The following is a 15,743-nucleotide window of genomic DNA, read 5'->3' as shown; positions in this document are numbered from 1 at the left end:
TTGGTCATGTCATCAGGTCTCTTATAGTAATCTTTGTTACAGTAATCATAGAATATCAGGATTGGAAGGGATCTCAGGAGGTCTAGTCCAACCCCCTACTCAAAGCAGGCCCAATCCCCAGCCAGATTTTTGCCCTAGATCTCTAAATGCCCCCTCAAGGATTGAACTCACAACCCTGGGTTTAGCAGGCCAATGCTCAAACCACTGAGCTACCCCCCATAATGTTATAGGTTGTAATTTTATGTATATAGTTATGAGGCTGAAAATGTGTCCTCATGGCTTAAAGCAAGTCCATGCAAAAACTCCGCAGCAGCAGAGGGGCAGTTCACACCCCCTCAGGGCATGTATGGGACAAACCCATCCCAGCCTCACAGGAACAAAGGACACTGGTCTAGGCAACAACAAAAGGATCTGTTTAGACTCTTGAGTGAGTCACTCCCCTTCCTTTGGTCAGTTTGGGACTGTGATGAGGTAATGCTCACCTGACGCTGAAAGGGGGGAGGGGAGAGGGGAGAGGGGCAAAGCCAAGCGAGAAGAACATGAAAAAAAGGGAGATGTTTGCCACGCTCTTCCTCTCTCTTCCACCTCCATTTACAGACACCAACACCAAGCAACTGAAGCGCTGATCAAAAGGCAGAGCATCGATTGCCTGGTCCACACTAATCCCCCAGTTCGAACTAAGATACGCAACTTCAGCTACGTGAATAACTTAGCTGAAGTCGAAGTATCTTAGTTCGAACTACAAGGTACTTACCGCGGGTCCACACGCGGCAGTCAGGCTCCCCCGTTGACTCCGCGTACTCCTCTCGCGGAGCAGGAGTACCGGTGTCGACGGCGAGCACTCCCGGGATCGATTTACTGCATCTAGACAAGACGCGATAAATCGATCCCAGAAGATCGATTGCTTACTGCCGAACCCGGAGGTAAGTATAGACGTACCCTAAGTTTCTAAGGGCATTGAAAGTGTTAAGAGCAGCTTAGAATGTGTTGTGCTTTTATTTCATTTGACCAAATCCGACTTGTTATGCGTTGACTTATAATCACTTAAAAAAAAAAAAAAACCACACCTTTGTAGTTCATAAATCTGTTTATTCTACCTGAAGCAGTGCGTTTGGTTTGAAGAGTGTCACTCCCCCTGGGATAACAAGCCTGGTACATATCAATTTCTTCGTTAAATTGACAAACTCAAACTTGCAGCGTCCAGTGGGCATAACTGGACACTGCAAGACTGAGGTTCCTAGGGTTGCGTCTGGGACTGGACATATTGGCTAGTGTCATTTGGTTGCACAATCCAAGGAGGAGCTTACATGCCAGGGGCTGTGCATGAACAGCCCAGGAGTGGGGGTTCTTACAGCAGAGCAGGGTAAGGCTGGCTCCCAGAGTCAAGGATTGGGGTGACCTAGCAGATCACCGGTCCAGACAACACCAGGGGAACGTGACAACAGTATATGGGGAAAAGGAGACCATTTGATCTTTAAGTGTTAAGGCACTAGAGAATCTGTCCTGAATGAAATCAGAACCATGCTAAAATGTACAAACTGTGTTTAAACAGTTATCAGAGTTAAAAGTAACAATGCTAGTCAAAACATTCTAGGGTACATGCACAAATTCTATATAATTTTGTTTGCCAAAAAGCATAAAAGCAATAGACTAATAGTTGGAAATACAACTTAGTGTATTTCTCATGAAAACTCATTCCTCCACTCTTTTGCAGTTTTTACAGTACTCTATTGACTTAACATATCATGCCGCTTACAAGCTAAGCAAAATGTTATTTTACTTTTGATTCTACCTGGAAGGCCCATGTATAAAAACACATTAGCTTAGACCACAGAATTTTTAAGGATTTATATTGAAATAAAATAATGAAATGATGGAGAAAGTTAGCAACTTTGCAATGCAGGTCTAATCATACTTTCTAGGTTTGTAAATATCACAACTAGTTTTCCCTGTCATATCCCAATGACATCTACTAAAAGCAATTATGCTGGGCTTCAATATCCTTGATGAAGATATCAAATTAGAGAGGTTTAGTATTTCCCTGAGTCTTCTGTTTTTAAAGGTCACATGCTATAAAGATAGTATTCACTGAATATGGACACATTAGATGTAGCAGCAAAGAGTCCTGTGGCACCTTATAGACTAACAGATGTATAGGAGCATGAGCTTTCGTGGGTGAATACCCACTTCTTCGGATGCCATTAGATGTAAATACATAGCTTGAATATAAAGGCCTTTTAGCAACATAAGCAAAAAAACCAAACAAACAAAAAACCCCAAACACTTAGGCACATCTCCTGTTCTTTACAATAGAATATTCCACAAAGTACTAGATAATAATTCCTTGGAAAGTCATTGAACTCTTCAGAATTTGGCATTTTCTTCAAAAAAAAGCAAACGTCACATTTTTCTTTTGCACTAATACTGTTTGATAATTAGAAATTATTCTGTATGATCCATGAGCTGTATCCTAAATTGGTTTTTAAATAATTTACCAATTTTGTGAATAAGCCTAAAAAGAACATCAAACTTCCTTGACAAGGTTAAAACAAAAAATAGTTTAGCTGGGACAGCTAAGTAATCCAAAAGACTGAGTGGTTTTTACATTACATCCACGAGAAAAAAAACCCAAATAATAAAAGGCACTATTGTCCATGATTTTTATTTTATTTATCCAGGTACTTACATTATATGGTTTTCATCATCATAAACTTTATAGAAAGTCTGCAAAGACATTTTTGGAACAGCAATTAGACATCACTAGCTTTAAGTGGCTTGCTAAATACAAGAAGATGCTATGCGCTGTTAGATACAACATACTTCTCAATTCAAAAAACTACATTCAGCAATGGTACTTGGGCATTAAAGTCACCAGTCGAGCTCTACTGGGTATTCCCCAGTAAGACATGCTGTACAGTGGCCAATCTTTCTAACACGAGACTTATTGGTTTTAAGGCTGTTTTGATTTTCTTGCCTTGCTTTGATACTTTCTTGTACAGATGATACCAACCCTTCCACAGAAAGATAAACCACACTGTCCGCTCCTAGGGGAAAAAAAGACAATGAAACATTAAAAGCTACACTAGTATTAAACAAAACAAAAGGATCTTGAACATGTAGTCATGTTAGATGGGTTCTCTCCCTGTGGGTCACCTCCCCCACAAGGAAAAGACCATAAAACAGGGTGTTAGGGGGTCACAATCACCTTTTCCTTTCCATATTACTAAACTGGAGTGGGGTCCCTTGTTGGCTAGATAGGAGGCGGGGGTTCTGGTATGGAAAAAAGACCGAGAACCACAATGTTACTCATTTTGTCAAAATGGAAACTAAATCCAAGCTGTTCATTAAGACTCTCTGAGCTCATTGCTATTTCAGGGAGGCAATGTGCTATTATTCCAAGTTCTCCTGGGAAGCAGCCACACACACAGCTGTTTCAAGCGGTCTTTGTCCCATAAGCAGAGCATCATGACTTTTGTTCTTTTTGCTGTACATGGCTATTGGGCCTTTGAGATGATGCAGACAGTGGTTCACGTGAATGCTCTAGCAGGAGGAGAGTTTCACCCTCTCATTTTATCACTTTTGTTAATTACATTGTGAATGGATATTAAAATATGATCCTCCAGCAAATTCATAATGCTTTATTTGTGACATCACAATTAATGCCATGGGGGGGGGGGGAAAGCTTATTAAAAGATTGACTTCTTTGCTCTGTCTAATCTTAAAAAACACAAAAAAAATCTGTATGTTTAAAGGCTTTTAACTACAGCTGTGTTTTTAAACTGGTAAGTTTTTAAAATCATTGCTACAGCACAATATTATATATGATAATAGACACGCCCATTCACAAGCCATTACTGAGCACTATTGCTACATCATGATAATGCACATCTGTTATTTGCAATGGTGCAAATAATAATTTAGGCATTTGTTCTTTTTTTGTTCTGTCGCAAATCTTGCTTACTGTAAAGATTCTAAAATACATTGCATTTATTTTATTTGTTTAAACCTTATGTAGTTTTTAAATTAGATGCCTTCAGATCAAGAAAAATATTTACAAATTCTACAATTTGAGTTTCAAGCAAAACCAGCAAACATTTATAAATTTAGTACGAATATTTTATGATGCTTAAAATTTTCATCACTACTTTGTCTTCAACTTATCTTCCTGAAATTTTGCATGCCACAGCTCAATCCAGGTAGACTTTTTCTGGGAAGTTTGGCAAGAATCAAAACAATTAGAACTTTGAAGATATAGTATTTTGAAAGTGTATGTGGAGTTTACTTTTTAAAAGTTATTTGAGTGTTCTATATATTGTAAAGGAAGAAGAAATATAAACTGCATCAGACAAAACATACAGCTGGTATCCATGTGATCAGGTGTGAGCAGCTCAATGAAAAATTCAGTAGCTCTGGGTTTTTTTGGGGAGTGGGGGGAGGGGTGTCAGTTTTTCTCCACTGAAAATTTGTGATCATATCTATTCCTTATGACTAAAAAAATTAAAGTGGGAGGTGGGGAGGGGGAGGAATTATAGCATTTACCTATGTATTTTGCAAGGTCATGAAATTCAGGTTTGTTGGCAATGAGTTCTTCTTTTGTTGGAATATTTATTCCCATGTAACAAGGAAATTTTATGGGAGGTGAAGCCACACGGATGTGCACCTGAAAGAAAATGCATTTTCCATATTACATTACCAGTAAAAACTTGCATCTTGATATAACATTAACTAACAGCAGACACAAAAGCCCAAATCCCTGTAAAGTCATCAGCAAAGGCAAAGTCCTGCACCTACTTAGAACCCCACTGACTTGGGGCTCTGCATGCATATAAGGATCCACTGTACGCATTACATTTCAGGATCAGGGTCTTCGATATCTCCAGACTCCAAAATATCAATACGGGTAAAGAGATTTAAGAAGTAATATTAAAAGCCTTCAAAACAGCTTCTTAATATTCAAATAAAACTATTTTGTCTTCACAACTTTTCTTTAAATAAAATCTATTTTTAATAGAAAAGTGTGAGGAATCCAATTTAAATTAACAGGGCTATTTATGGTTAAAAAAAAAAATAAGTACACATGTAAATGTTCCCAGGCTTTGTGCCTAGGTTGTATCTACTCACTTACAGCTTTGGTTATACAAAGCACATTTGCTTCTGTGACACAGACTAGCACATTGATTTATATATGAAATAGAAAGAAATTAAATTGCTTGAGATTTAGGACAAATGCCTATTTACCTAAGAAGTAGGGTTAAAAACCAATAGCACAGCAGTGATATAAGTAGTAGAAAGATATAGCCTCCACACTGATTGATTTTTTAGATAAAACTGTTTTCCATTCATTCTTGATTTGTCAGTTACATCTTAGGCCATGTCTACACTACCACTTTTGTCAGTATAACTTATTTTTGCTCAGGGGTGCGGAAAAAAACAAACAAACAAAAAAACCCTACTCCCGAGCAACACAAGTTACACCGACAGAAGCATCGGTGTCAGCTTTTCCCGCTGACATAGCTACCACCACTCGTGGAGGTGGTTTTATTATGTCAACAAGAGAGCTCTCTCCTGCCAGCATAGAATGGCCACACGAGTGATCTGACAGAAGCGCAGCTCCACCAGTACAGTTATGCCGCTGTAAGCTCACTAGTGTAGAGGCACACTTAGTTTAAAATAGAGCAGTACTCCCTTTTACTCCCCCTGCATTTAAGTTTTTCTGATGCAGATTTTCCTAAGATCAGGGAATCACACAAGAAACTTTTCACCCAATTACCTTTGATACATCTTGTTGTGCATTTGCTTTCTTTGTTTTTACTGGCTCTCTTTCTACCACACCTTGTAAGTGCACTAAGGGAAATATTCTGAGGTGCAACTGAAACACTCCAACTTGTGTCTCCATCAAATTTCCCTTTACATCTGCATTACGACTGCTGAAAGTGAACTTACCTCCTTAGCACCAGATTCCCTGAGCAGCTTTATTATGGGAGAGATGGTATTGCCCCGCACAATAGAATCATCGATTAGCACAATTCTTTTGCCTTTAAAGTTGTCAGATAGGACTCCAAATTTTTTTGCCACTCCTAGCTGTCTTAACCGCATGTTTGGCTGAATAAAAGTTCTTCCTACATATCGATTTTTACAAAGTACTTCAACGTATGGCAGCCCACACTACAAGCAAGAGACAATTATACACAAAGTTAAATAAAATAAAGATTAGGAATAGTAAAGATTTTAAAGATGACCTGCAGATTAGGGCTAATCAAAGGCCTTTAGCTTGACCAATGTAGTGGCAACAGGGAACTGGTGCAGCATACCACAGTATGAAACCCAGTTCACAGAAGACCCACATTCACTATCTGATAGTAGGAACACCAAAACTATCTTTACGGTAAAGAAGAGTCTAGAGAATTTCACAGAAAGTTAGAAACACTGGCAGGGAGGGGAAGAAATCAATATTAAAAATAATCCATCCATGATACCTTTTGTGCATAACCTAGTGCTGCTGGTGTTGCAGATTCTGGTACCGTGCTAACCAAGTCTGCTTCCACTGGTGCTTCAACAGCAAGCTGCTGACCGCATCTTCTCCTGACTGAATACACCATTTGACCTATGGACATTGAGGGGATTATAATTATTTTTCTTTATGTAATTATGATTTAGCTTTCAGTTTGCACAGTACAGGAAATTCTACAGTAATTTTTAGGTATAGTTATTTGATAGGAAAATAGGAAGCCTCTGTACAGTAATGAGAAATATTCACCACTACAAGTCACCTTATACCTTTCATCACCTCCCATAATATCCATGTTGCTTTCCATCTTTCAGGCCACCGTGAGGACCAAATCCTTCTTGCCTTATTCAGGTGATTAGTCCCACTGACATCAACAGAACTATTCACTTCAGCAAGACGAGCAGGATTTGAACCTGAATTTTTATTCTCTCCACATACTGTTTTTGTTCTTGCATCAAATGGTTCTGCTAAGTAGCTTGATATTAGCACAGGATAGAGGCCTGTCCTATGAAAGCTTTACCAAGGTAGTGATCATAGGACAAAGTTGATAGCTCCATATACACTGATAATATACAGAACTAAAAATTTAATTAGAAAGAAGCATCCATAAGAATGGTTGCTTCTTGTAAGGAAAGATGGTAAGATAAGCCACACTGCAAATGCTTTAATAAGTCCTAAATATTTTTTTAAATGTAGTCTAAAATGATAAAATAGTATCTTATCTATTCATAGATTTTAAGGCCAGAAGGGACCACTAGATTATCTAGTTAGACCTCCTGAATAAACACAGGCAACAGAGTTTCATCCAGTCACCCTGGTACTGAGTCCAATAACTTGTGTTTGACTACAGCATATCTTCCAGAAAGGCATCCAGTGCTATTTCAAAGACATCAAGAGATGTAGAATCCACCACTCTCCTTAGTAGTTTGTTCCACTGCTTAATCACTCTCGCTTTTAAAAAAACTGCACCTTATTTCTACATTGAATTTGTTTGGCTTTAACTTCCAGCCATTGGATCTTGTTATGCCTTTCTCTACTAGATTACAATGACCTTTAGTTCCTGGTTTTCTCCCCAGAAAGGTACTTATAACACAGTAACTAAGTGTGAACACTTTTCAATCTTCATTTGAGAAGTTAAACAGATTTCACTCACTGCTAGACCTTTATTTCCAGTCACGGAATCGTTTTTGTGGCTTTTCTTCTCTGTACCCTCTCCAATTCAACATCCTTTTTAAAATGTTCTCACCAGATCTGGATGCAGTATTCTAGTAGTGGACTCATCAATAATGTATACAGAGAAAAATCTCTTCCTTCTCCTCCTACTCACTACTCCTGTTTATACATCCAAGGTCGCATTAACCCCTTTTTGACACAGCATCACAGCGTGAGCTCCATGTTAAGTTTCTTGTGCACTGTGACCCCTCAATTGTTTTCAGAGTCACTGCTTTCCAGGATACAGTCCCCCATTTCAATAACGCCTGCATTCCTTGTTTACTAGAGTTTATCTTCATACCTTCAAAAATGCTGTCGGGCCTTGCAAAATAAACATATTCAAAGATGCAAAATGCTGATGGATCTCCTTCAGGTCTTGGTACAACATCCAGTGTTTGGACATCATATCTGGATATCTTCACAATCTCCCCGGGGAGGACTTCACGATAATACCTTGAAGAGATATTTGCAATATTTAGAAATTTCCATACACCTGCATGTTAGTTTTAGAACATAAACAAAACCACGTTCTGCTAAACCAGTCAACTTTCGGATATTCAGCAGTCGCAAAATATTAATTATTTTAAAGTTGACCCTTTGGCTCCTAGCATTGGACTTTGCCAGCACTAATGCAAGACTAGTGCAGCCTGCTTTAGTACCCCAAAATGGTAAATTTCCAGGCTTAGCACTAAATTGTTAAGGACATCCTCCCATCACATGAAACAGTCTAGAAGACACTTAAATGATTTATGTATATTAGTCTCAGTTACAAATGTAAGATAGAGTCAAGTCCTGGCCATCATGAGATGAATAAACTGGCTCTTAATTTAGTCTTGACTATGAATTTAGACACTTTTCTATGAAAGCTGAGTAACACAAATCCCAGAAAATCAAATGGCCTTGAATGAGGAATGTAGCCCTAAGAGCTGTCACAACAGTCAGTAACTAGGGTCATGTCAGTATCAAAATAGAAGGTGGAAGGCAGCTACAACTGAATAAGGCAGGATTATTGGAATATAGGTCTGCTGTCCATATACTTAGATTATATCTTTTCATAATTAGAACAAAAATTGAAGCTGAAGACTTAATAAAAATATAATAAGCTTGGAGATTGCATTATTAAACATATTCCTAGATCTTCTAGAAGTTGATCTTCTAACTACTGTTGTCTAAATATTCTGCTTCAATTGACACTCCTAGAGGAATTCTGCGCCACTGCGCACGCACTAGAATTCATGTACGGCGCAGAATTTTTTCCTCTTTCCCCGCAAAAATTAACTTTCTGCCTGAGAACTGCTGCAGTTCCACCTTTCACCCATCAGAGGCCGCTGTGGCGCCAGACCAGACAGCAGACAGCTGCGTTCATCCTGCCGGCAGAGCTATGTTAGGACTGACAGAGTGGGGCACATGGGGCTGCTGGGAGGGGGGAGGGGGGGCTGGGATGTGGGCTCAGGAGCTAGTGGGGGGACTGGGATGTGGGCTCAGGAGCTAGTGGGGGGACCGCTTTGAGCCAGGGACTGAATGGAAGAGGTGCTGCAGGGCCCCATGGGGACGGGAGCAGATGTGCCTGACTGAATGGGAAAGGCATGGGGGAGACTCCCCAACTCCCTAACAATCCTTCCCTCCCCCCCAAAATCACGTTCCATACTTCTCCCACCCACACCCAACAACCTTCCAGATTCACTCCCAGGCTCCTTCCCTCTTCCTCAGCTCCTTCATTACCCCTGGAATCCCCCAAGCCTATGCACTGCTTCTGAGGGATGCAGGAAATAAGTTTCTGGATTGTAGTTTAAATGGATTGCTCAAAGTTCTGTATTAATATGCTAGTCAGGAATATATTTGCCCAAACCCCCCCCCCACACACACACACACACATTACCTGAATCTCTTTTTTTTTGGTCTGTATTGTTACAGACATACTTGCTGACAGGTATTTTGAAATAAAATTACAAAAAGTAACAAACTAGCATGATTATATTGTGTTATTTGACAAATAAAATAAATATGCAGAATTTTAAAATATTGTGCGCAGAATTTTTAGGCGCTGAATTCCCCAGGAGTAAATTCAGCTTAGTTATCCAATTAATTGCATCCTAACACTAGAGGTTAAATGTCAAAAAGAACCAGGAGTTCATTTCCAAAATACTTAGATTTTCAATTTTACTAAACATGAGTCAAGATATGCATATCTGAGTAATGTTGAAAAATATTCACTGCACATATCACACACCAGCATGTCTTAAAACAAAGATTAAGTGATTCGGATGAATGCTGGAGATGTAATTTAGCCAGAATATGGATGCATATTCATTAGCCAGATACTAGAATTAGTGGGCTAGCTGATAACATTGAGAAAGCCTGGGATTTATAAATAATGCAAAAGGCCCCCGTTGATGATGATTCTTAGCAGAAGTATCTCAGTCTCAGAAGGTGGGTCCAGAGCAAAGCAACTTTTGTTAAGGAAACAAAGATGGTACCATCAGTTAATTATTGGTACACAGATATGACAGAAGTCACCACAGAGGAACATATGTTGTAGCTTGTTTCTATAACATCTCACAATGTAATAGATTGCTGAAGTTCAGACACACGTTATTGGTTTCCAGTTTTTGCTCTGAATTTATTTTTACTTCTTGTAGTTTTCGCCTTGTTTTTCCACTTTAAGGGGACACAATTTTACTTACCAACATAACACTCAATTAGTGGCAGATTTGCTAAATGTCAGATTTGCAAATTAACTGTACATTCCTCATTATAGGAATGAATATTATTTTGTTGACTTCACTGTAGTTTTTATTTTCACTGAAAATTAAACGTTTTTGCACAGAGAACATTTCTCCTGTTTCTTTTTGAATTATATACAGGGCTTGTCTTCACTACAGTTAACTCCAGTATTGTCCCAACTTGAATCCTGCCTGCACATAAAAACCCATAATTTGAGTGTGGTGGAGCTTTCAACTGAAGTGGCTAGCCTATAAGGAGGTATAGGCTGTAGTTTGAGTCAACACAACCCACCAGCTGCTAATACAACCATTCTGTAGTTGGAATATTATTTTACATTGTGGCTGCACTCACTTAGCTAAGCTAACTGAAAAGGAGCTAACTCTACAGTGAAGAGATACCCATACAGTCTTCTTTGCAGATGACTTCTGAATACATTATTGCCATATTTATTTAAATCCATAAACTGAAGATATAATCTTTTACACTGTATGTATCTCTATTCACGATTTAAAGTGTTTACAGATCATCTTGTATGTGAAGGAACTTACTGTGCACCAATAGATAAAAAGCTGCAGGATTCAGAGGAGACCACCCATCCTTCTGTTTCACTGTTTTTCTTCCCTGTAATAAAGTTTTCAATTATAGCTACCTTATCTTCACAGTCCTTGGAACTATCATCACTAAACGTGTTACATTTCTGCAGCAGTTCTGGCCTGTTACACTTTGTAATCATGTACTTGGGCAAGTCAAATAGTCATGATTTCTGAATAGAAAGTTTGGAATCGAAAGTTGCTGTAACATTTCTTGAAAAACTATTCTTTGGAAACGTTATATAAAACTTGTCCTTGAGAGATTTGACGAGCCAGTTCCACAGTGTCACTGGACAATTCAGAGAAATAAATTCCTTATCTCTGCATGACTTTCCCCCCCTAATTCCATCTCAATAGATTTTGAGGCCCTGGTGTATACACATGCTTTTTGTTTAGATAAGACATTCCTTACTCTCCGTATATCAAGTGGCTGCTCCAATGCCACTGAAGTCAATAAAAGGGTGCCCTTGGACTTTAATGGGCATTCACTGGGCCCAAAGTGAGGAGAATTCTCAAAGATAGGCAAATGAAAGGGAACAAATGGGCAGATCAATAACATAACAGGATACAAACACTAATATATTTGGACATAGAGAATTTTCTAAAGAGGAATCTCTTAGAAAATATTCACACACACACTCCCCCATGCCATATCGATTCCTTTGGACAAAGAATGGATTTACACATTTTTTTCCTGCAGTTAAAAATGCCCCCCCATCTTACAGCACAGTAGGTCTTGTAAGGCTTTTCCTTGAAAATCACTGGTATCACTCAGGGCACTGAGATGGGAAGGCATGTACAATTCTCCTCTGGGATTATCTTCCACAAATGACCAGATTTTATCCCAACTCAGAACATTTGGTTTGCAAGAACATGAAGAGCCTTTATTCAAATTCCCATATTTGGGTTTTTACCCATAATATGTGGGCAAGTGGGTTTCCCAGCTCCTCCCAGAAGAATCCCCCCCAAAAATTTTTTTTCCCCCTTCAATAAAACAAATAAGCACCAGTAGCCCAACGCTTATAAGTGACCCTACAACAAAAGGAGAAGAAATAGGCCCTGTATCCAGCCATCCCCACTTTTCTCCCAGGGCAGAGGGGAGAAATCTCTCTCCAATTATCTCTGCTGCAACTGGGCTGCCTCTCTCTCCTGCTGCCATGGGGGAAGGGGGATTTACTATTGTCAAGAGAGAAGAGGTGCTTCTGATTTCCTTTAAATTTGTTCCTACCATCGAACTGTATTTTGTGTTTTATAACTCAACCAATATTGGGATATTACTGCATCCGATGTTCAGAGTGAGCAACATTTTAAAGAAAAGTCTTTCAACTGCATGAATGTGGACATGATTTCCCCATTAAGTGCAAATGTATTATTTATATAGCTTTGAAAATGTAAACATATTTATGGCTGGTTACCCAGTCTTTACATAGGATTTACCTTTTCCACTCATACTGCCTACTGAAATGAGACGACCAATGCAGAGTGGACGATTCCCATAGGGATCACGTACTGCATAGATTATGTCTTTATGCATCATTAGTAGGGAATATGAAGTAGGGGTTTCATTCATTAAATTTTTGATTCTGAAATGAGATTAAGTAAACACAATGGTATGTTATAGATGGCTGTATTCTGTTACTTACTACTGCTGTATTTTACACTCAGACAATACTCTTGTTTCCAGCTCCTAACCCCTTACCTTGCCACCCAGTCTGGGGTATCATCATTCTCTAGTGGAGGTGTGAATGCCAGCAGCTGGGTGATCAATTCGCTGTCAGAACTGGTCGATAGTCCCACACCATGTCTCATCAGCTTTTTTTTTTTTTTTTTTTTTTAAAAAGACAAAATATAGTGTTATCAGTCGATGAAACCATTGCACCATTTTTAGTTTAGCAAGAGTTACATGCCCTGAAAAGTTGTTTTAATGTAGCAGTCACTAAGAACCCAAAGCACTTGGTAAATACTTTTGTCCAAGGAGCTGGTGCACAACATTGGCTCATATAAAATGACACTCTGAACTGCATCCCTCACCCGTCTTTCCATTGCTTTGCTTTACTGGTGACTAAAGCATAAAGCAAAGTTGACATTCCCTAATATCCACTGTGCTACTCAGGGTCTGGGGATTTTGTCACTTTCTCACTGCTGCTTACGCATGGCGAACTGAAGCAGAGCACAGAGAACAGGTGACGAGACGAAGCACAAGTAAACAGTGAAAGAAGAAATGACTGAAGAGGGAGGGGTGTGGGGGAAAACCAACAACCCAAGATGTGAGAGACTGAATCTGACTTATGGTCCTTCTAGTCTGGTGTGCTCAACATACACTGCATTTAAGGAAGAGGAGAACCTGCAAAGTATCTAGCCTACTATTCATGCCTGTTTAATGCTTTACACTGGAGGGTTCCTACTTAACCTTTATAGATCTTGCATCCTGAAGAATAAGACTAGATATCATTTTTACCATTATCACATTTACAGCTATGCTTGAACATAAAATTAACGCATCATTTTGAAACCAGTCACAATATTTGCCTTGATACATTCTTGCAGCAGTGGTGGCATCCACAGATTGACTACATTCTGCATAAAGTACCATTATCTTTTCCAAGTCATAAATTTACAATTCTTTGATGTAGTAGTATGTTCCCTTGTTCTTTGAACAGAGTTAAAAGAGAAGCATCTGTGAGGTTTTAATTCTGCTCTGCAACATGTCCCCTTCTTTATGGGCTATGATATCCAATTTTTGATTGTCTCCTTATGTGTTCACATCACTATAAATTACTATTTTCTACTACTATTTTCAATATCCATTATAGCTTTCTCAAGGTGATGACAAAAATAGATAATATTGCAGATGAGGACATGTCAATGTACTGGATGATATTTTCTAAGCACTCTTTGCTTTCTCTAATGACTGTCATGCAACAGGCAGATTCAAACTGAGCTATTCATAACTGTATCTGGATTAGTTTACCTATTGGATCAACATTAACACAGAACATAAAAGAAAAGTAAATTATCCCCCCTGCCATGGGAGTTACAAATTAAAAACTTTGTTTCTCAGTGCCAGGACCGGCTCCAGGCACCAGCTTAACAAGCAGGTGCTTGGGGCGGCCAAGGGAGAGGGGCGGCACCTGCGGCAATTCGGGGGCAACAGGTCCCTCACTCCCTCTAGGAGTGAAGGACCTGCCGCTGAACTGCCGCCGCCAATCGCGGCTTTTTTTTTTTTTTTTTTGGGGGGGCTTGGGGCAGCAGAAATGCTGGAGCCGGCCCTGCTCAGTGCACTGCCCATTAGTTTGGATTGGAGTTCCTCACCATTCTCTTTAGTTTTCAATGACCTAAGGGATTGTGTGTCAGCTATGAGATGTGACCAATTTTTTGCCCATTTCTACCTCCTACTCATTAATAAAGGATACTGGAAAAACCAGGACTGATTCCTACCTTTCTTCTGAGTTGTTTAGCATTTATTAATTCACCATTGTGTGCCACAGCAATCTTCCCATGAAGAGTTTCTACAACGAAAGGTTGGCAGTTCTCTAATTCAGAGATTCCCGACGTGGAGTACCTAGTGTGGCCAATTCCGAGATTTGAAACATACAGCTTCTTCAGATTGTCTTCACTGAACACATGATTAATAAGACCCATTCCCTTGCAGAACAAAGAACAAAACAAAAAAAATATTTATTATTGTTTCCAGCAACACACTCATTATGCCAGCATTTTGCAAGCAAAATCCAACAGCAACAAAAGAAGAAAAGAAGAAGGAAAAAAAAAAAAAAAAAAGCTTACCTCTAGAGAGACAAGACAGACAGGCAGATCACAGGACGGGGAACACCACAAGAAGTGGTCATGCGGGCAACTGGTTACATCAGGATAATACACAACATAAGGGGGGGATTTTGTTTGGAGCATATTGTGTTTTCAGATAGACAGTCCCCAGTTACCATTCAATAAGAAAATATCCTTTGAAAAACCACTAGCAGAAGAAAATTTGGGAATACTGTATGTATTTATATTCAAATGTAATTTTAAAAGCTCAACAGGCTTTGTTCTTTTAATGCTATTTTAAAGTTTAAAAGAGCAACTACATTTATTCTTTAATGCTATTTAGAGAACACTATAAAACAAAAATATTTCAATACAATATATCCTGTGTTTTTCTTACTGAAAAATGGGATAATACATTTAATCACCAGCACCATAATGAATCTGTTTTTATACCAGCTTCAGGTAAGTGTTTAAAAGTCCCCATTATTTGTAATTCCGGCCACTGCTGTGATTTGTATTCTTAACCTAAAAGAACCAGAAAACTCTGTTGAAAAGTCTTCAGGTATCCAAGTTGACTTAAGGCAGAAATGAATCAGAACTTTTATAGATAGGCCCCAGGAGATCCTAGCATATTCAATAGCCAAGGCAGTGCTCCTGTTGGCAACAAGCATTGTGAGAGGAATTTAAAAGCATGTAAGGTCTACGTAATTAAGGTACAGGACTGGGAAATCAGGTACTTCAATTTCTATTCTGAACTCTGGCAGACTTTTTGTGACCTTCAGAAAGTCTCTTCATATGTCTAAATCTCTCTTTTCTAAAATGGGGATGATATTTACTTCCCTGGAGTATTGTGAAGATTAATTCATTAAAAAGCTTTGAATGCCTTGGAGGCTCAGAAATTATGTTTGAATCTGATAATTAGAGGAAGGAGAAGAGATGTTAGC

General features: G+C 39.0%; 1 protein-coding gene across 2 annotated transcripts in view; it reads right to left on the bottom strand.

The window, feature by feature from the left end:
• Window positions 1-2,646: 2,646 nt before the first annotated feature.
• Window positions 2,647-15,743, bottom strand: part of PPAT (phosphoribosyl pyrophosphate amidotransferase) — a 58,725-nt gene continuing 45,628 nt past the window's right edge. Inside the window, exons 3-11 of one of the 2 annotated variants that reach the window (XM_026647926.1) lie at window positions 14,473-14,679; window positions 12,734-12,846; window positions 12,472-12,617; window positions 10,993-11,065; window positions 8,022-8,173; window positions 6,477-6,604; window positions 5,944-6,165; window positions 4,540-4,660; window positions 2,647-3,044 (exon numbers count right to left, since the gene is read on the bottom strand). In XM_026647926.1, the coding sequence (XP_026503711.1) occupies window positions 2,869-3,044; window positions 4,540-4,660; window positions 5,944-6,165; window positions 6,477-6,604; window positions 8,022-8,173; window positions 10,993-11,065; window positions 12,472-12,617; window positions 12,734-12,846; window positions 14,473-14,679 (1,338 nt within the window). In that variant the 3' untranslated portion in view covers window positions 2,647-2,868. The remainder of the gene's footprint in view (window positions 3,045-4,539; window positions 4,661-5,943; window positions 6,166-6,476; window positions 6,605-8,021; window positions 8,174-10,992; window positions 11,066-12,471; window positions 12,618-12,733; window positions 12,847-14,472; window positions 14,680-15,743) is intronic. The other variant, XM_026647927.1, reaches the window with a different exon arrangement.

The sequence above is a fragment of the Terrapene carolina genome, unplaced genomic scaffold (genome assembly GCF_002925995.2).
Source record: "Terrapene carolina triunguis isolate 2854851 unplaced genomic scaffold, T_m_triunguis-2.0 Scaffold66, whole genome shotgun sequence".
Classification (NCBI taxonomy): domain Eukaryota; kingdom Metazoa; phylum Chordata; order Testudines; family Emydidae; genus Terrapene; species Terrapene triunguis.
This window is presented reverse-complemented; position numbering and strand designations above follow the sequence as displayed.